This window comes from Anomaloglossus baeobatrachus, chromosome 1, assembly GCF_048569485.1.
Source record: "Anomaloglossus baeobatrachus isolate aAnoBae1 chromosome 1, aAnoBae1.hap1, whole genome shotgun sequence".
NCBI classification, from domain to species: domain Eukaryota; kingdom Metazoa; phylum Chordata; class Amphibia; order Anura; family Aromobatidae; genus Anomaloglossus; species Anomaloglossus baeobatrachus.
The window spans coordinates 860,358,605-860,379,231 of record NC_134353.1 but is presented as its reverse complement, the minus strand read 5'-3'; the positions used below and the strand labels follow the sequence as shown (position 1 = coordinate 860,379,231).

Below are 20,627 nucleotides of genomic sequence, written 5' to 3'. Positions count from 1 at the left end.
CAAACGCTCACCAAACAGTCGGTCACCAGAAAATGGCAAACTGGTTAAGCATTTTTTGGAAGCAGAATCTGCTTTCCATTCCCTTAACCACAATGCTCTGCGTAAAACCACGGAGTTGGCGGATGCCACTGCCGTACGGCTCGTAGAGTCCAGAACCGCATTAATCGCGTAAGACGCGAATGCAGACATTTGAGAGGTTAAGGATGCCACCTGCGGAACAAATGTACGTGTGACCGTGTCAATCTGTGTAAGACCAGCTGAAATAGCTTGGAGTGCCCAAACGGCTGCGAATGCAGGAGCAAACGACGCGCCGATAGCTTCATAGATGGATTTCAACCAGAGCTCCATCTGTCTGTCAGTGGCATCTTTAAGTGCAGCCCCATCCTCCACTGCAACTATGGATCTAGCCGCAAGCCTGGAGATTGGGGGATCCACCTTGGGACACTGGGTCCAGCTCTTGACCACGTCAGGAGGAAAGGGATAACATGTATCCTTAAGGCTACTTTCACACTTGCGTTGAACGGTATCCGTTGCATTGCGTTGTGTAACGGATGCAACGGATGTGTTGCATATAGTGACACAACGGATGCAACGGATGCTGCAAAACAACGCAATTCGTTTTGCTTTTTTTTTTTTTTTTCCCGGTTTTACCAGCGGCAGACTATAGTGAACGATCAGCTGATCGTTCCCTGCAGCCGGCCGCTGGGTGATCAGCTGATTGCTCCCAGTAGCCGGCCGCCGGGTGATCAGCTGATCGCTCCCGCCCGCCGGGTGATCAGCTGATCGCTCCCTGCAGCCGGCTGCCGGGTGATCAGCTGATCGCTCCCGGCCGCCGGGTGATCAGCTGATCGCTCCCTGCAGCCGGCCGCTGGGTGATCAGCTGATTGCTCCCAGTAGCCGGCCGCCGGGTGATCAGCTGATCGCTCCCGCCCGCCGGGTGATCAGCTGATCGCTCCCGGCTGCCGGGTGATCAGCTGATCGCTCCCTGCAGCCGGCTGCCGGGTGATCAGCTGATCGCTCCCGGCCGCCGGGTGATCAGCTGATCGCTCCCTGCAGCCGGCTGCCGGGTGATCAGCTGATCGCTCCCGGCCGCCGGGTGATCAGCTGATCGCTCCCTGCAGCCGGCTGCCGGGTGATCAGCTGATCGCTCCCGGCCGCCGGGTGATCAGCTGATCGCTCCCTGCAGCCGGCCGCCGGGTGATCAGCTGATCGCTGTCACTTGCCGGCGCCCGGGCATGCTGGTGGCCGGTCATTCAGCTGAGCGCTGTCGCTTGCCGACGGCCGGGCGCTCAGCTGAACGTTCGGCCACCGCGAGCCAAAATAAAGTTTGATTTAAACAAAAAAAAAAAAAAAAAAAAAAAACAAAAAAAGAGCATGCGCAGTGAAATCCAGAGGATTCCGCTGCTCAAAATAACGTTACATGCTGCGTTCCTCCCGCTGGGCGGAAGCAACGGAGCGTCGCCCAGCGGAAGCAACGCAGCTCCTTTTGGTACAATCCGTCAACCATACAAGTCTATGGGAAACAGCGGAATCCGTTAACGGATTCCGCTGTTTCCCAAAAGGGCGGATTGTAACGGAAGGAAAATAACGCAAGTGTGAAAGTACCCTAAGCCGTTTGGAGAAACGCTTATCTGGATAAGCGTGGTGTTTCTAGACTGACTCTTTAAAGGGAACCTGTCATGAGAAATGTCCCCTAAAACCTCACAGATTCCCCCTCTGCAGCTCCTGGGCTGCATTCTATAAAGGTCCCTGTTATGATTGTGGCCACTTTCTGACCTAAAAAAAGTGTTTATAAAGTTGTACCTTTTTTGCTTCTGATTCTGTAAATACGTCCCGGGGGCGGGCTGCCTGATGGCCGTTAGTCTGCCCCCTGGTCCTGTATGCCGCCCCCCTCGCTGATTACAATAATGCTGGACGCCGCCCCCTGCTACATCCATCGCCGCGCATGCCCAGTGCCCATCTGTCGGGGATGAGCACTGTGCCTAGCGTCACCGCTGGTGACGTGCACGCAGGGTTAAGATTATGGGCGGTGCTGTGATGTTTATTCCTAAGCAACCGCCCATAATCGCGGGGCCGCGCTTGCCCCCTCGGCCTGCTTCGTTCTGCGCAAGCGCACTGCTGCTGACCCCCACGTCACCTCCTTCCCATCTTGCCCCGAGGCAGGAAATAGATGGGAGGAGCGGTGACTACACCGATCAGGAGGAGACGCGGAGATCAGATTACCAGCAGCGCGCTTGCGCAGAACGAAGCAGGCCGATAAACATCACAGCACCGCCCATAATCTTAACCCTGCGTGCACGTCACCAGCGGTGACGCTAGGCACAGTGCTCATCCCCGACAGATGGGCACTGGGCATGCGCGGCGATGGATGTAGCAGGGGGCGGCGTCCAGCATTATTGTAATCAGCGAGGGGGGCGGCATACAGGACCAGGGGGCAGACTAACGGCCATCAGGCAGCCCGCCCCCGGGACGTATTTACAGAATCAGAAGCAAAAAAGGTACAACTTTATAAACACTTTTTTTAGGTCAGAAAGTGGCCACAATCATAACAGGGACCTTTATAGAATGCAGCCCAGGAGCTGCAGAGGGGGAATCTGTGAGGTTTTAGGGGACATTTCTCATGACAGGTTCCCTTTAAAATCCGAGTGGTCCAGAAAAGTACTTAATTTACGCTTGGGATACCTGAAATGGAATTTCTCCTGCTGTGAAGCTGACTCCTCCACTGGAGGAGCTGGGGGAGAAATATCCAACATTTTGTTGATGGACGGGATAAGATCATTCACTATGGCGTCACCATCAGGTGTATCCAGATTGAGAGCGGTCTCAGGATCAGAATCCTGATCAGCTACCTCCGCCTCATCACACAGAGAATCCTCCTGCTGGGACCCTGACCAGTGTGACGAAGTAGAAGGCCGCTCATAGCGAGCACGCTTAGGCTGTCTGGGACTGTCATCCGTGTCAGAGCCGTCACCCTGGGATGCATGGGACACCCCCGGAGCCCGGAGCTGTTCCAACTGAGGGGGACCAGGGAGCAATGAATGAACAGTGCCCATGGTCTGAGTTACTGGTCTAGACTGCAAAGTTTCTAGAATCTTAGTCATAGTCACAGACAATCTATCAGCAAAAATTGCAAACTCTGTCCCCGTCACCTGGACAGTATTCACAGGTGGATCTCCCTGGGACACCTCCAGCAGGGGCCCCGGCCGTGCAAGTGGCACAGGGGCCGAGCACTGCACACAATGGGGGTCAGTGGAACCTGCCGGTAGAACAGCCTCACAGGCGGTACAAGCAGCATAGAAAGCCTGTGCCTTGGTACCCCTGTTTTTTGCGGATGACATGCTGTATTCTCCACTGAGCAATCTAGGAGGGTATATAGCCAAGAATCACCAGCGACCGTTTAGTGCAATGTATAGCATGCAAGCATAAAAGTACAATTGTACACTTCGGCACTAGTGGGGTCAGCACCGGAGTGCCGCTTACCGCCCGCTAAAAGCGGGTGTGTGGTCGCCAGAATCCCGTGCCTGGGTCTCCCAGAACTTGTCTCCCCTCTCCAGCTCAGACTGCATTCAGGAATGGCTGCCAGCGTTCTGTGAAGAGGGGCGGACCGTGGGCGTGCCTCAGACAAAGTGCGGGAAACTGGCGTCCCACTGTGCTCAATGTGAGGGCTGGAGTATGTAAAGCAGACTCCAGCCCTCGGCGCTGACGTTCTGTACAGCGTCCCGCCCTTCCCCTGACTGGCAGGCCTGGGGGCGGGAACGAAAGGAAACTAGGCCGCAAAAGCCGGGGACTCTAGTAATAAGCGCGACCGTCAAATATGCACGGCCAGCGCGGAAGTCCCCGGCGCACCACAAGTCCCAGCCGCGCCGCAGTAAAAACTGCTAGCAGCGGCCGGCGCGGCAGTTCCCCACACAATAACCCCTCAGCAAGCTGTAGGAAGTGTGGCACAAGCGCTGCTGTCCCCGGCGCACTAACACACCCAGCCGTGCTGCGGTGTGCGCGCGGTCTGTACGGGGACACAGAGTACCTTGACGTAGCAGGGCCTGTCCCTGACGATACTCCGCTCCATATCCAGCAGATTCCCCAGGGGCTGGGGATGGAGCACGGTCCCTTGTGCCTGGAGACCGGTAAAATCCCACTTCACCCAGAGCCCTAAGGGGGATGGAGAAGGATGCAGCATGTGGGCTCCAGCCTCCGTACCCGCAATGGGTACCTCAACCTTAACAAACACCGCCGACAAAAGTGGGGTGAGAAGGGAGCATGCTGGGGACCCTAGTATGGGTCCTCTTTTCTTCCATCCGACATAGTCAGCAGCTGCTGCTGACTAAACAGTGGAGCCATGCGTGGATGTCTGACCTCCTTCGCACAAAGCTTGAAAACTGAGGAGCCCGTGATCCCACGGGGGGTGTATAGGCAGAAGGGGAGGGGCCTTACACTTTTAAGTGTAATACTTTGTGTGGCCTCCGGAGGCAGTAGCTATACACCCAATTGTCTGGGTCTCCCAATGGAGCGCCAAAGAAACGGAATTTTCTTAAGAAAATTCCGCAGGATCTGAAAGATTACCGCATACGCGGTAAAAAAACGCGTCAAACTGCACCCGAAAACTGCACGTGGTTTGCAGCGGTTTTACCGCGGTATTGCAGCATGCGGGTTGGTACATGTGCTTCCTTCTGAGATACATAGCAGACAGATAAATAGACAGAAGGATAGATAGAGGGATAGAGTCCCTGTGAGCACACGCTGCATTTCTCCCGAGCGGTAGTGCGTGTTCACATTACCGGCCGTGGGAAATGCCCTGTAGTTACCTCTGCAAGCTCGTTGCGAGGCTGCATTCAGCAGTGTCAGTCGCGGCTGGATGCAAGCATCGCAGGACGTGGATTACGCCGGAGCGGTGTGTTTCGGGGGGGTTAATAAAGGGGTGAACCAGGGGCTTTTTTGTGTTTCATTTAAAATAAAGGATTTTTCGGTGTGTGTGCTGATTCACTTTACTTACGGGTTGATCATGTCAGCTGTCTCATAGACGCTGCCATGATCAAGCCTGGACTTAAATGGCAGCGATCCGCTGCCATTTAACTCGTTATTACCCTGATTGCCAAAGCATCACGGCATCTGGAAGAGTCGGGGGACACTCCGGGACTGCCGCATAATGGATGCGACAGTCCCGGGGCAGCTGCGGGCTGATATTCTCGCCTGCGGGAGGGAGGGGGGCATTAACCCTGGCCCTCGCCCTCCCCAGCCTGAGAATACCGGGCCGCCGCTGTGTGCTTACCTCGGTTGGAAGGTAAAAATACGGCGGAGCCCACGTGTTTTTTTTTCTATATGTCCGTTTGCTTTCTAGGTGTATTCTATATGTCTGTGTGTGTGTGTGATCTGTGTGTGTTTACTCACTGCTTCACTTCCTCCTCCTGTCATAATGACATTACTTCCCTGCAAACCGCAGGCAGCGATTAACATTACCACAGGTAAACCGCGAAATACCGGAGGGAATAACGCAGGAAAAGGCAATGAACCGCACAGAATTTGCTGCCTGCGTTATTCCCTGCGGGATTTCACGATTACATTGCAGTCAATGGAGTGAAATCCCGCAGCGACGTGTGGAAAAGAAGTGACATGCAATTGTTTTTCCTGCGGAAATCCCGCAGCAAAACATGCAGCTGTCAAAATCCGCATAGTACGCACAGCATTTTTTTCCCCCATAGGTTTTGCTGGTGATTCACTGCAGAGATGTTATGAACATAACATGCAGCGAAGCATGCAGCAAATCCGCGGCAAAAACCGGCAAGTGCGCACAGGGCCTTATGGTGACATCAGTGGCCACATTTATTAACTTTATGAAACTAGAGAAGATATTACGATATTATACATACATTTTATTTACATTATTAAGAATGTTGTTTCCAGTTTTACCTTGTCATTAGCAACAGGCAAAGTGGTTTCTACGTCTTCAAATAGCCAGGAATCAGCCGAAGATGCAACTCGACCATTTACATCAGGGCTCTGAAGAGATTGCCGCAATGGCAACCCATCAAAGGAGTAATAGAAGTCATTTCTTAAAGGCACTGACTGGTGAACGATCGCTGAAGGCAGCTGCTGAGGAGACTGAAACCTTTGCCTCTTCAGATCATACTGATTAATCCCCTCATCACTTCTCCTCCTGGAAGAAAAAAACAAAGAAAACAAAAACACAAAATGCATCTAACTGCCCCAGACACCACCACCATATGACGAGTATACAGAGAGCTTATATCAGGTGCATCACGGACAGTCATTATGAGGCCACCACTTATATACAATAGGTTCAAGTGAGGAGGCAAACCGGGGGAGGCTCTTACCGTAACAGTGATTCAATATGGAGAATCTGTCTAAGTAAAAAGGGTAATCTGGGCAAAAGAGAACCTAAATTCACTGTGCACATCTTTACACTAAACAGTTGAGAAGATTCACTACAAAGCTATGATTAGAACTCAAAATTCACTTGAAGCACCACCCCGTGTTAGATTTAAAGCACCACTCCAGTGGTCATGGGAAGAAAACAAAAGGCCCCTGTCCTATACTTCCCATCCAGTATTTTCATCCTTTTTCAGCACCGCTCTGGTCCCACAACGCCGTCTTGTACCTGTAACGGCTGAGTGGCCGGAAGTCATGTCACAAGCGCTCAGCACAAGTCTATGGGAGTCAGAACAAGTCTTTCATAGACATGAATTGAGTTGTGACCTAGAGCAGGCGGCAGGTCACAAATCACCAGAGACCGACCGGAGCAGTGCTGGAGACAGATGAACACGCCGGAGGATAAGTATAAGACAAGGCACTTATATTTAAAGCACCACTTCAGCGGTGAAATTAAAAAAAAAAAAAAAAAAGACTAAAGTGGTGGCTTCAGTCCAAACCTTACGGACACGGAGATCTGTAGTCTTCGCTTTTGTTCACACCTGATTTCCATAGATCACCATGCATGCATTTGCCAAAAAGTGTATTTTTGGCACAAGCTGGGTCCAAAGAAGACTGCAAAAGTCTAAAATCAGACATGTGTGATTGACATCTCTCCTGGCCATCGGTCAGCTGGCGCCCACATACACATTATACCATCAACCAAACCCTTCAATATCTGCGGGTTCAGCCGACTTTAGTCTAATGTGTATGGGGCCCTTAAGTAGTAGACGCAGACTCCCTTGTTTCAGGTGTCGTAGACTGAACTTTTTTTTAGTTACAAAAGAAAAAAAAGTTTTGGTACCGTGTTAGCCAGTTGAGAAATGATTGATTGTTCTCAGTGAGAGAAAAAAAAATTATAATTTTGTAGTTGTGATTCCTTATAATGGCTAACTAAAATAAAAATAAAATGGTGTTACAAAGCAAGCTTTCCAGTCATCTCAGGTTCCTTCATCAGGTATGGTATGACAATATCTGAACACAAATATTACACAAACAGAGCAGAGGGATGGCATAATAAAAGGACATTTAAATAAACACTGAGCTTAGAGAGTGACTCCTAAGGCTATGTGCGCACTAGAAATGTCATGTTTCTCAAGAAACTTTCTTGAGAGACATTCTGGGAGCTGAAGATTCTTGCATCTGCGGAAATAATCCACACCAAATTCGCGGCAAAAACGCATGCGGCTTTGCCGCGAATTACCCGCGGATTTTTATGAATGGATAAGTGCAAATCCGGGGGTAATCCGCAGGAAATAATGAACATGCTCATTTTCTCAAGAAAGTTTCTCGAGAACATTTTCTCAAGAAACTTTCCTTGAGAAAAATCCGCAGTGTGCGCACACCTATTTTTTTTTTCCATAGGTTTTGCTGGGAAATGTCTACAGAAAGATTTAACAGCTTTCTCAAGAAATTTCCGCAGCAAATCCGCGGGTAAAACGGTCTAGTGCGCACAAAGCCTTAATTAAGCTTTGATTAGCGGTGTGAAAGGTTTATTGTCCCAATATCCATGTAGGATCAGAGGTCTGGTGCCCTCAGTCTCTGGAACAGACTCCTCAGATTTTGTAGTGGGTCATAAATCCTCCTGACATGTTGAGTCCTGACTGGACAGTTAAACATTTTAACAAATTTGTACTCTGACCCTTGGTGATCTGAAGTTGCCTTTTAATATGACTCACTACAAAATCTGAGGAGTCTGCTCTAGAGCCTGCTAGGGCACCATGCCTCTGATTCTTGGGACAATAAACCTTTCATACCACTAATCAAAGCTAATTAAGGAGTCACATTCTAAGCTCAATGTTTATTTAAATATTCTTTTATTATGCCATCCCTCTGCTCTGTTTGTGTATATATTTGTGTTTCTTCACATATTTTGTCATACCAAGCATGATGAAGGGACCAGAGATGTCTGGAAAGCTTGCTTTGCAACACCATTTTAATTTTATTTTAGTTAGCCATTAAAAGGTATCACAACTACAAAATTATAATTTTGTTTCTCTCACTGAGAACAATCAATCGTAGACCGAACTATGACAGATTGCCAGCTCATGTACTGTAGTTAATCAGATACAACAGTGGACATATGTATATGGGAAAACAACATAGGTGCAAATAGATAAACGCTTTTCAAAAGTTTGAACAATTAATTTATGGACACGTTAGTATACAGCATATATGTAAAGGGGCTTACTTTAAATGCCCATCACAAGCGTGATAAGAACATAGCCCAATAAACAGGCTTGCTAAGATCGAGGTCGATAAGAAAACGCCATCTCACAGATATGAAAATGTTTTGTTTTTTCTAAGCTATTTTGATTTAACAAGCAGCTGTAAGCGCCCCGTGGAGATCCCGATGTGCCTCACAACTGCATCCTCTGAGGACACTTCTCATCCAGGTGGTACACACGAGACATCCAGATGTGACTTGTTTAGAATGAAAAATACACTAAGGTCAGGACCACAGGTAACAATCACTACATAAAAAGAAGGATTACAGAGAACGGAAAAACTCAAATGATTCCAATCAGGAGATGTGGTGATAGAAGATGCATCCATAACCTCAACTGTAAGGAGCAGAAGAATTAGAAGCCTCTTAAGCTTAAAAAAAAAAAAATCAGTAACAGGAAGAGCTACAGATATCGTGTATATACCATGATGCATTGGGAAAACAAAAACACCGCAGAATCTCAAAACTACAAAGTCATAGCACAACACAGAGGCCACGGTCAGATACAGCAGTAGTCCTCAATGATCACAAAACGCCTCTGTTTCAGCTATACTAGTCTATGAACAACCTGGAAACCAAATGAAATATAAAGATAATGGCCCAGATTCATCAAGGTCAGCATTGTTCACGGCGGCCTTGATGTGGGGGTGTGCTGGAGTCAAATTCTCCTGATTCATGAAGAGTTAAAGGGGGTGTCCAGTCTTAAACAAGTCTGCACTCACTATGACTGCAGCCTTGGAAAACCTCATATTACGCCCACTGTGCAGATTCTCTGGTGCCAGAAGTGGAGGGCATGTGAATTTATACAATTTGCATATATGTGGTCATGTGCCAACTAGACTATTTGTGCAGTCTGGTCTGAATGTAGCCCATAGTATGCAAAACATATACTTGGAGTAACAGCGGCCGCTCTTGTCGACAGAGAATCTACATAGCTTGCGGTACAGGAGATGTGAGGATTCACAAGTCTGCCGGAAAGTAGAGCGAGTGCAGACTTGTAGCTCAAGACCGAACAACCCCTTTAATAAATCTCCCTTAATGCGTCTACTGCTCAGAATACTGACACATAAGGCTGCTTTCACACTACTTTTAACATGCGTCATGAACGTTTTTTTTTAACGCAAAAACGGATCCAGTGGAAATGCGTTTTCATTTCAATGCATTTGCAATGGACTCGCGTCAACATGCGTTCACAAGTGTTTGCGTGCGGTATAGTGAGGATTCAGCGACTTGCAGTTTTTCAACTTTTTTCAAGAACGCTACTTGTACCGTTTTTGAGCTGCGTCCAAATACTGCAAATTGCTGGATCCTGACTATACTGCACGCAAACGCATGTGAACGCTGGCATGCTGATAGACAGGATCCTGCTTGCTCTACTGAGCATGCCCAGAAACCAGCCTGGCGTGATCAGTCTCTCTCTCCCCCGCCTGAGAGCGGCGGCGCTCGTAACCAGGGTAAATATCGGGTAACCAAGCAAAGCACTTAACTTAGTTACCTGATGTTTTTTCCTTTTTATCAGTGTCTGCAGCTGTCAGATGCCGGCTCCCAGTCTATGACGTTCAGTTCCCCTCACTCCCGATCACATGACTTCAATGCCCGCCCATAAACTTCAAGTGGCAGGATCCTGCAAAATAACACATGCGTTTGCATGTGTTTTTCTTTTTAAAAGCAGGATCCACTTTTACAGCAAAAAAACGTTCATGACGCATGTTAAAAAAAACGTAGTGTGAAAGCAGCCTAAGCGTTATTGAGAAATATAATAAGTTATAATGAGCATAAACCACACAAACACAATCAGCTTCAAAACATCATGGAGGCCCTGCCAATAAATAGTGAAAAAAAGTATTCTACTGTCATGATTATCCTGAATTGTATTGAAATCTGCAGTTATGTTACACAATAGTCAAAGTCTGTTAAGTTGTCTTGGAAAAAGGTCCATTAATAAATGCCCGAGTTGGGAAAAAAAAAAAAAAAAGCATGACAAAGTGGTGTACTTGTCCCAATGCTCGCAACTGCATATGGTGGCTCTTATAAATACTTGGCCAAATACAGTTGAAACCAGACGTTTACATACACTATCTAAAAAGACACATCTGCATGTTTTTCTCACTATTTGACATGAAATCAAAATAAACCTTTCACGTTTTAGGTCAATTAGGAACCAAAATTATTTATATTTGCCAAATGCCAGAATAATGAAAAAGAGAATGTTCTAAGGCATTTTTATTACTTTCTGTAAAGTCAAACGTTTACACACACTAAAGGGGGCTTTACACGGTAGCGATATCACTAGCAATTTGTAGCGATAGCAAGCGTGTAAGTACTCGCCCCTGTCGCGCATGCGATTGTTTGTGATCGCTGCCGTAGCGAACATTATCGCTACGCAGCGTCACACATACTTACCTAGTCGGCGTCGTCGCTGTGACTGCCAAACAATCCCTCCTTTAAGGGGGAGGGACGTTCGGCATCACAGCGACGTCACCGCAACGTCACTAAGCGGCTGGCCAGTGAAAGCGGAGGGGCGGAGCTGAGCGTGATGTAAACATCCCGCCCACCTCTTCCTTCTGCATTGCGGCCGGCGGCAGGTAAGGAGACGGTCCTCGCTCATGCGGTGTCACACACAGCGATGTATGCTGCCGCATGAGCGATGTACCACCTGGATAAACAACCCTTACCGATTTTTGAGTTTGGGACGACCTCTCCATGGTGAACGATTTTCACCATTTTTGAGGTCGCTGGTAAGTATTACACGCTGCGATATTGTTAATGACGCCGGATGTGCGTCACTAACAATGTGACCCCGACGATAAAACATTAACGATATCGTAGCGTGTAAAGCCCCCTTAAGAGTACTATGCCTTTAAACAATATGGGACAGCCCATATAAGGTGGTCATGTCTTTGGAAGCTTCTGATAGGTTTATTGGCAACATCTGAGTTAGAGACACACCTGTGGATGTGTTTTGATGCACACATGAAACACACTGCTTTTTTGTGTAGCATCATGGGAAAGTCAAGAAATCAGCCAAGATCTCAGGAAGAGAATTGTGGACTTGCACAAGTCTGGTTCATCCTTGGGTGCAATTTCCATATACCTGAAGGTGCCTCATTCATCTGTACAATTATATCCAAGTACACACAAGATGGGAATGTCCAACCCTCATACTGGGTAGGAAGGAGACTGTTTCTGTGTACCAGAGATGAACGTGCTTTGGTCAGACATGTGCATATCAACCCATCCCAACTGTGAAACACAGGGGTGGCAGCATCATGTTGTGGGGTTGTTTTTCTGCAGGAGGGACTGGTGCACTTCACAAAATAGATGGCATCATGAGGAAAGAAGATTATGTGGTAATACTGAAACAACATCTCAAGACATCAGCAAAGAACTTAAAGCTTAGGCGGAAATGGGTCTTCCAAATGGACAATGACCTGAAGCATATTGCCAAACTGGTTACAAAGTGGCTTAAAGATAAAGTGAATGTTTTGGAGTGGCCATCACAAAGCCCTGATCTGAATACTATTTATTGAACATTTATGGGCAAAACTGAAAAGGCAGGTGCAAGCAAGGTGACCTACAAACATGGCTCAGATACACCTCTGTTAGGACGAATGGGCCCAAATTCCTACCAACTATTGTGAGAAGCTTGTATCCAAAATGTTTTACTCAAGTCATACAGTTTAAGGGCAATGGTATCAAAGACTGATGAAATGTATGTAAACTTGACTTTGCAGAAAGTAATAAAATATGCCTTAAAACATTCTCTCTCTCTCTCTCTCTCTCTCTCTCTCATTATTCTGGCATTTGGTAAATATAAATAATTTTGGTTAATAATTGACCTAAAATGGGAAAGTTTTATTCTGATTTCATGTCAGATAGTGAGAAAAACGTGCAGATGTGTCTTTTTAGATAGTGGATGTAAACGTCAGGTTTAAAGTGTAAGTGAAAACGATGTCCAACAAATGTAGGATACTCAAAAGAGGACATCTCCAGAACTTATTGTCACAGACAAATGTCTGACTGTTTGGATAGTACAGTATGTTGCTATTCACACACATGACATACAGACCATACAACAAGCAGCTGATGGTGACGATTGGTGGCACTCACTTTCTGTTTTGGAATGGTGAAGGTGAAGAGACCGGATTGATTAGGGGGCTGCGATTGCCAAGAGACCATGGTTGTGGGGACATCGGAGGCATCGTCAGGACATTGCCACTCATCAGCATCCTAGAGAGGCTAAAAGAGTAAATGTTATAAAAACATGTTACATTCAACTGTACTTAAAGCCAAATGACTACACCTGTACCCAATAAGGTCTGATACCGGCCAAATGCCCCTACTATTTGGAAGCCTACACATTGAACTTGGGCAAAACACTCAGCACAGAAGGGGGTAACACATTAAAGGGAACCGGTCACAAGATTTGGGGCCTATAAGCTGCGGCCTCCACCAGCATTCTAACATGCCATATACAAGAGCCCAGGCCGCTGTGTAGAACAGAAAAAAAAAAAAAAAAAACACTTTATAATACTCACCTAGGAGGTCGCTCTGGGACCAGCGCCTCCTCTTTCGGCCATCTTGGTTTTCCTTCTTCTGAAGTCAGCGTCGTATGTCATACACACAGGCTGGTATTGAGGTCCTGCGCAGGCGCACTACAATACTTTGATCTGCTGTGAGCAGGGCAGATCAAAGCGCACCTGCGCAGGACCTCAATGCCGGCGAGTGTGGATGACCTAGGACGCGTCATGCACCCCGGCTTCAGAAGAAGGAAGACCAAGATGGTCGAAAGGAGAGGCGTCGTTCCCAGAGAACGGAGACACACATTTAACCAGTCTGCACCGAGCGACCTCCTAGGTGAGTATTATAAAGTGTTTTTTATGTTCTATACAGAAGCCTGGGCTCTTATATACAGCATGTTAGAATGCTGTATATAAGAGCCCACTGGTGGTGGCTGCAGCTTATAGGCCCCAAATCTGGTGACAGGTTCCCTTTAATGTAGAATCAAACTACATATGATTTATGGCTTGTAACCAGTGACACACTGGTCTGCACAGGGGCTGCATACACAAAAATATATTCACTCTTCTATTGTCAAGTGGCTTGTGTGTCATTTTACATACATAGGGACTAAAAGGTTTGCAAATATGGACACCAATGTATTCAACCACTGGCTATAGGACAGAGGGGAATCGCCTGGCAAGGTCTCCAGCTGTATCTCTTAAGTGCCATATATTTGACCACAGTTGCATTCAGATATTCTGACTGTGGTTGTACAAGGAGGATGAACTTTGGATTACAGGCCCACTGTCTTAGTAAACACTGGGGGGGTCACTGCAACTTTAAGCGCTGATCATATGGCTGATAAGAGTGCAGTGTGAGAAAAAACCCTTTTCGTTACTGAATGCTTCATTTTATAAGGCCATAATTACACGTACGTAATTTTCCATCTTTTGGGATTTAAAAAAAAAAAAGTAGGTGAGAATGTAATATTCTCTCCTGTACACTGGGGGTTATTTTCAGTGTATAAAATGACCTGCTTGGGGATTGTTTTTTCTTTCTATAAACTGTGGTCTTATTGTGAATCTTCACCGTGAAGTCAAAATCTGCAATATAGATTTTATTTTTATATGTTGATTACTTGTTCATTCTACTGCAAAGTTCACAATGAAAGAAAAAAGCCAACTACAAGTTAAACTATGTTCACACAGGGCATCTTGTTATGTGCATTTTGAGAGCATCTTGAGAGTCCAACTCATTTTCTGAAAATGCACCGCAGCAAAAATACATGCATTTTTACCGCGTTTTGTAAATGAAATCTATTGACTAGAAAGCTCAAAAACGCGGTAAAAAACACAAAAAGGTCTTGTTCATACACTGCGGCTTTACCCACGGTTTTTTTTTTGCGGTTTTGCTACCGAAATTTTTCAAGAAAATGGTTGCAGACATTCCCCAGCAAAACCTAAGAAAAAAAATTAGCTGTGCGCACACTGCGTTTTTGTTTTTTTTTCTCAAGAACATTCTTTCTGCAGAAATTCTTGAGAAAGAATGGAGCATGTCACTTCTTTTCTGCAGATACCTGCTGTTTTTGACATAGATAATGGTAAAAAACGGCAGGGACCAACCTGCGGAAAGACCGCACCAAAAACTGCAGTGCAACCGCATGCGGTTTTCGGTGCGGTTTTTGACCGCAAGTGCGGTGATCTTTCAGACTCAAGAAGTTTCTTGAGAAAAATCCTTTTTCTAGTGTGAACAAAGCCAAAGAATTGACATGCTGCATCTTGAAAAACGCAGCCAAGATGCAGCCAACAAAAGATGCACTGTGTGGACAGCAAAATAGAAATTTCATAGACTTTACTGGGAGAAGGAAATGCATGCATTTAGGTAAATCTTTGTGACCTCAAAAAACACACCAAAAATTGCCCTGTGTGAACTTAGCCTTAGTCCCCTGTGCGGTCACATACTCCGCTTCCTGGCCTCAATATAGTGACATTCCATCCCATGCGTCCATTACACAAAATATAAACTAGTAGCCACCAAGACAATCATGGAAACACAGCTAAAAATGGAGAAAACGGCAACTGAGGCAAGTGATTTTTTTTTTTTTTTTTTAAGACTGCAGGAAAATTGGCAGCAAAATCCTCACGATTTAGTCCGGGTCTCTTGATGTGGGCACTCGTAGAATTTCTCAGGACAGTTTTTGTTTTCTTCCACTTCATGTGGGTTGTATGCAGCGAGGCTAAAAACACGGCACCTCCATACACCTCACAAATTACATTCCTAAGGCTGCTTTCACACATCAGTTTTTTGCAATCAGGCACAATCCGGCTCTTTGTAGAAAAAACGCATTTGTTTTTTTGCCGCCGGATGCGGTTTTTTCCTCATAGACTTGCATTAGCGCCGGATTGTGCCACATGGCCTTACGTTGCGTCCGGTTTTTTGCCGGATGCGGCATATTTAGCCAATGCGGCGGCTGGATGGAACGTTGCTTGCAGCGTTTTTTTGTCTGCGGCGAAAAACCGCATCGCGCCGGATCCGACGCGATTTACAATGCAAGCCTATGGACGCCGGATGCGGCGTCCTGCGACAAAAAAAAACAAAAAAACAAAACATCCGGTGGCCGGATGCGTTTTTTTGAACTGCGCATGCTCAGTATCAAATCAGAGCCGTCAAAAAACGGACGGGCCGCATGGAAAAACTTATGCAACAGATCTGTTTTTTTCGCCGCATCCGTTGCATAGGTTTTTGAGCCGGATTGAGCCGCACTGCAAAAAAACTGATGTGTGAAAGCAGCCTAAGACGTTACAAGGAAATCTACAGCGTTAAGAGAGTTCTGTTTGGTCAGATCGTTCTTCTCTTTCCAGGGAGATCATTTTTATCAGACACGACGGGGTAAGATCCAGCTTTCGTGAATTCCTTAAAACTGCCCGATTCAGGGATTACACATCCCCCTTGTCTATTCCTAATCTTGGGGAGATCTTGATGGAGCTGTAATGGCAGCTATGCCACACACTTCCAGGTCACAACCTGACAATGTGAAATGTATTCATTTATCGCTTCCTGTGTAGGTTTTTGTTTGTTTTTTAAATAAAGCTCTGTTTACATATTTACTTATAACAGATTTTGCAAGAAGACAAAAAACTAGATGTGTCCAAAAAGTGAATGGAAATAGAAACCAAGCTGAGGCTAACATTTCTGTTTTGTATCCATTTCCACCAGAGGAGTCGGTCACCTCCTGTATTTTGGGCACATGTCGTGCTTACAGACAAATCCAGAGAGTGAATGAGCATCCAATATGCGCCAAACTGCGTAAGTTGAAAATTTTAAAAAAATCTGAAGAGTCTGTTCAGTCTCTTTTTTTGGGAAAAAAAGAGAACATGACTGGATGGAATGGAGCAAAGTGAGGACATTATAGGAAAAACAGCAAACATTTATATGAATGAGTCTGGAGAGATCATAAAACAGAAGTAATGGTCCAGGCCCAATGATTCAGAGGAACAGATCCACCACATTACATGGGGACGACCCTGGTAAAAAGAACGATTAAAAGGTGCTGACAGAGCACTACAGTGTCTTAGGCTATGTGCGCACGTTGCGCAAATACATGCAGTTACGCTGCGCTTTGTAGCGCAGCGTAACTGCATGCGTCCTGCGTCCCCTGCACAGTCTATGGAGATTGTGCAGGGGCCGTGCGCACGTGGCGTTTTAGAGCGCAGCGCTTCGGCTATTGCCGAAGCGCTGCGTTCTAAGAAGTGACATGTCACTTCTTCCGTGCGCTTTGCCGGCAGCTCCTGCTCTGTCTATGGGAGGAGCTGCAGGCAGAGCGCATGGAATCCGCTTCACTACGGACATTTCTGCAGCGATTTAAAGCGCACATGTGCTCTTCAGATTGCTGCAGAAATTTCTGCAGTGACTGTACGCAACGTGCGCACATAGCCTTAATGTGCAGATCCCAAGCAGGCATATACTCCTCAGTGCTGTGATGGCACACAAGTGGGTGTGGGTTACCTCTGCCCTGTCACCTTCCTACGTCACCCCAAACATCACACACTGTCCTCGCTCCCCATCTACACAGACAATCCCCACCACACACCGTCACCCCAGCACATACTGTCCCATCCCCCACCACAGACACACATACTGTCCTCCACTACCACACACACACTGTCCTCGCTCCCCCATCTACACACTGTCCCCCCCACAGTAGACACAGTCACCTCAGCACATACTGTCCCATCCCCCACCACATAGAAACATATACTGTCCCCCCACTACAACACACTGTTCCGCCCCCCCACCACAGACACACACTGTCCCACCCCCAGCACATAATGGCATGTCCCCCCCACCACATAGACACGCGCGCCGTCCCCCCACTACCACCACACGCGCGCGCCGTCCCCCCACTACCACCACACGCACGCGCCGTCCCCCCACTACCACCACACACTGTCCCCCCACTACCACCACCACACACTGTCCCCCCACTACCACCACCACACACTGTCCCTCCACTACCATACACACACACACTGTCCCCCTACTAGCACCACACACACACACACTGTCCCCCTACTAGCACCACACACACACACACTGTCCCCCTACTAGCACCACACACACACACACTGTCCCCCTACTAGCACCACACACACACACACTGTCCCCCTACTAGCACCACACACACACACACTGTCCCCCTACTAGCACCACACACACACACACTGTCCCCCTACTAGCACCACACACACACACACTGTCCCCCTACTAGCACCACACACACACACACTGTCCCCCTACTAGCACCACACACACACACACTGTCCCCCTACTAGCACCACACACACACACACTGTCCCCCTACTAGCACCACACACACACACTGTCCCCCTACTAGCACCACACACACACACTGTCCCCCTACTAGCACCACACACACACACTGTCCCCCTACTAGCACCACACACACACACTGTCCCCCTACTAGCACCACACACACACACTGTCCCCCTACTAGCACCACACACACACACTGTCCCCCTACTAGCACCACACACACACACTGTCCCCCTACTAGCACCACACACACACACACTGTCCCCCTACTAGCACCACACACACACACACTGTCCCCCTACTAGCACCACACACACACACACTGTCCCCCTACTAGCACCACACACACACACTGTCCCCCTACTAGCACCACACACACACACTGTCCCCCTACTAGCACCACACACACACACTGTCCCCCTACTAGCACCACACACACACACTGTCCCCCTACTAGCACCACACACACACACTGTCCCCCTACTAGCACCACACACACACACTGTCCCCCTACTAGCACCACACACACACACTGTCCCCCTACTAGCACCACACACACACACTGTCCCCCTACTAGCACCACACACACACACTGTCCCCCTACTAGCACCACACACACACACTGTCCCCCTCTACCACACACACACACACTGTCCCCCTCTACCACACACACACACACACTGTCCCCCTCTACCACACACACACACACACTGTCCCCCTCTACCACACACACACACACTGTCCCCCTCTACCACACACACACACACACTGTCCCCCTCTACCACACACACACACTGTCCCCCTCTACCACACACACACACACACTGTCCCCCTCTACCACACACACACACACTGTCCCCCTCTACCACACACACACACACTGTCCCCCTCTACCACACACACACACACTGTCCCCCTCTACCACACACACACACACTGTCCCCCTCTACCACACACACACACACTGTCCCCCTCTACCACACACACACACACTGTCCCCCTCTACCACACACACACACACAGTCCCCCTCTACCACACACACACACACAGTCCCCCTCTACCACACACACACACACAGTCCCCCTCTACCACACACACACACACACTGTCCCCCTCTACCACACACACACACACTGTCCCCCTCTACCACACACACACACACACTGTCCCCCTCTACCACACACACACACACACTGTCCCCCTCTACCACACACACACACACACTGTCCCCCTCTACCACACACACACACAGTCCCCCTCTACCACACACACACACACACTGTCCCCCTCTACCACACACACACACACACTGTCCCCCTCTACCACACACACACACACTGTCCCCCTCTACCACACACACACTGTCCCCCTCTACCACACACACACACACTGTCCCCCTCTACCACACACACACACACTGTCCCCCTCTACCACACACACACACACACTGTCCCCCTCTACCACACACACACACACTGTCCCCCTCTACCACACACACACACACTGTCCCCCTCTACCACACACACACACACTGTCCCCCTCTACCACACACACACACACTGTCCCCCTCTACCACACACACACACACTGTCCCCCTCTACCACACACACACACACTGTCCCCCCACTACCATACACACACACACACTGTCCCCCCACTACCATACACACACACACTGTCCCCCCACTACCATACACACACACACTGTCCCCCCACTACCATACACACACACACTGTCCCCCCACTACCATACACACACACACTGTCCCCCCACTACCATACATACACACACTGTCCCCCCCACTACCATACATACACACTGTCCCCTAACACTATCACCACCACACACTGTCCCCCTCCCGCACTCACCTGGCATTCTTCTGGTAGGTGAGGTGGGCCTGCAGCAGCTCGGGGGGCACCACCAGCGGCACCTTACTGAGCTGGTGCTGTATGGGGAAGGACGGGTGCGGACTGCGGCCCACACTGGGGGAGTTAGGGAACATGCTCCCCCCGGATAGGGCCGCACATTAGCCTGGGGTCTGCCAGGCCGCCTGGGAGAAGCTGGAGACACCGGCAGGGAGTGACTGACAGACTAATTCCGCGACTTTGTCTACAAGCTCCGGAGAAAATGGCGGCCACCAGGAAGAGAGATGGAGGGCGGCGACAGCACGCGAGTCAGGGGCGGCCGGTAGTCAGGGAGGAGCTGGGCGCCATGGTAACCAAAACACATCACGTGATCAGTCAGTCAATCAGCTGTTGCCTGAATAAGTGTGTATAGCTGGCCGTGGCGTCTACTGCAGTGTGTGCAGCGCCCCCTGCTGTGCCGGGAGTCTGCTGGTCCTCAGCGCAGACGAAAGTCACAAGGAAAGTTAGAAAAAACAATCTTTATTTTTCAACCAATCAGTGCACAGCTTTCATTTTACCAACTCTCCTTATAAAATGAAAGCTGCAATATAATTGGTTATCACGGGCAACAACGCCAGGCTTTCCTTGGCTGTTTTGATGCCCTTTTCCTTGGGCCTGCATTGCCCTTATTCGATGAACAATAAAGTGTCTCACATTTGATTGATAAAGTTGCGCAGAAATTACACCGCTGTCCAGAAATTACACCACTGTCCAGAAATTACACCGCTGTCCAGA

At 48.3% G+C, this 20,627-nt stretch overlaps 1 protein-coding gene across 1 annotated transcript in view; it reads right to left on the bottom strand.

The window, feature by feature from the left end:
• TENT2 (terminal nucleotidyltransferase 2) overlaps positions 1–20,215 on the bottom strand; it is a 125,585-nt gene extending 105,370 nt beyond the window's left edge. The window contains exons 1-3 of the mRNA XM_075325773.1: positions 19,857–20,215; positions 12,761–12,889; positions 5,905–6,151 (exon numbers count right to left, since the gene is read on the bottom strand). Of these exons, the coding sequence (XP_075181888.1) occupies positions 5,905–6,151; positions 12,761–12,889; positions 19,857–19,990 (510 nt within the window). The 5' untranslated portion in view covers positions 19,991–20,215. The remainder of the gene's footprint in view (positions 1–5,904; positions 6,152–12,760; positions 12,890–19,856) is intronic.
• Between the last annotated feature and the right edge of the window lie 412 nt (positions 20,216–20,627).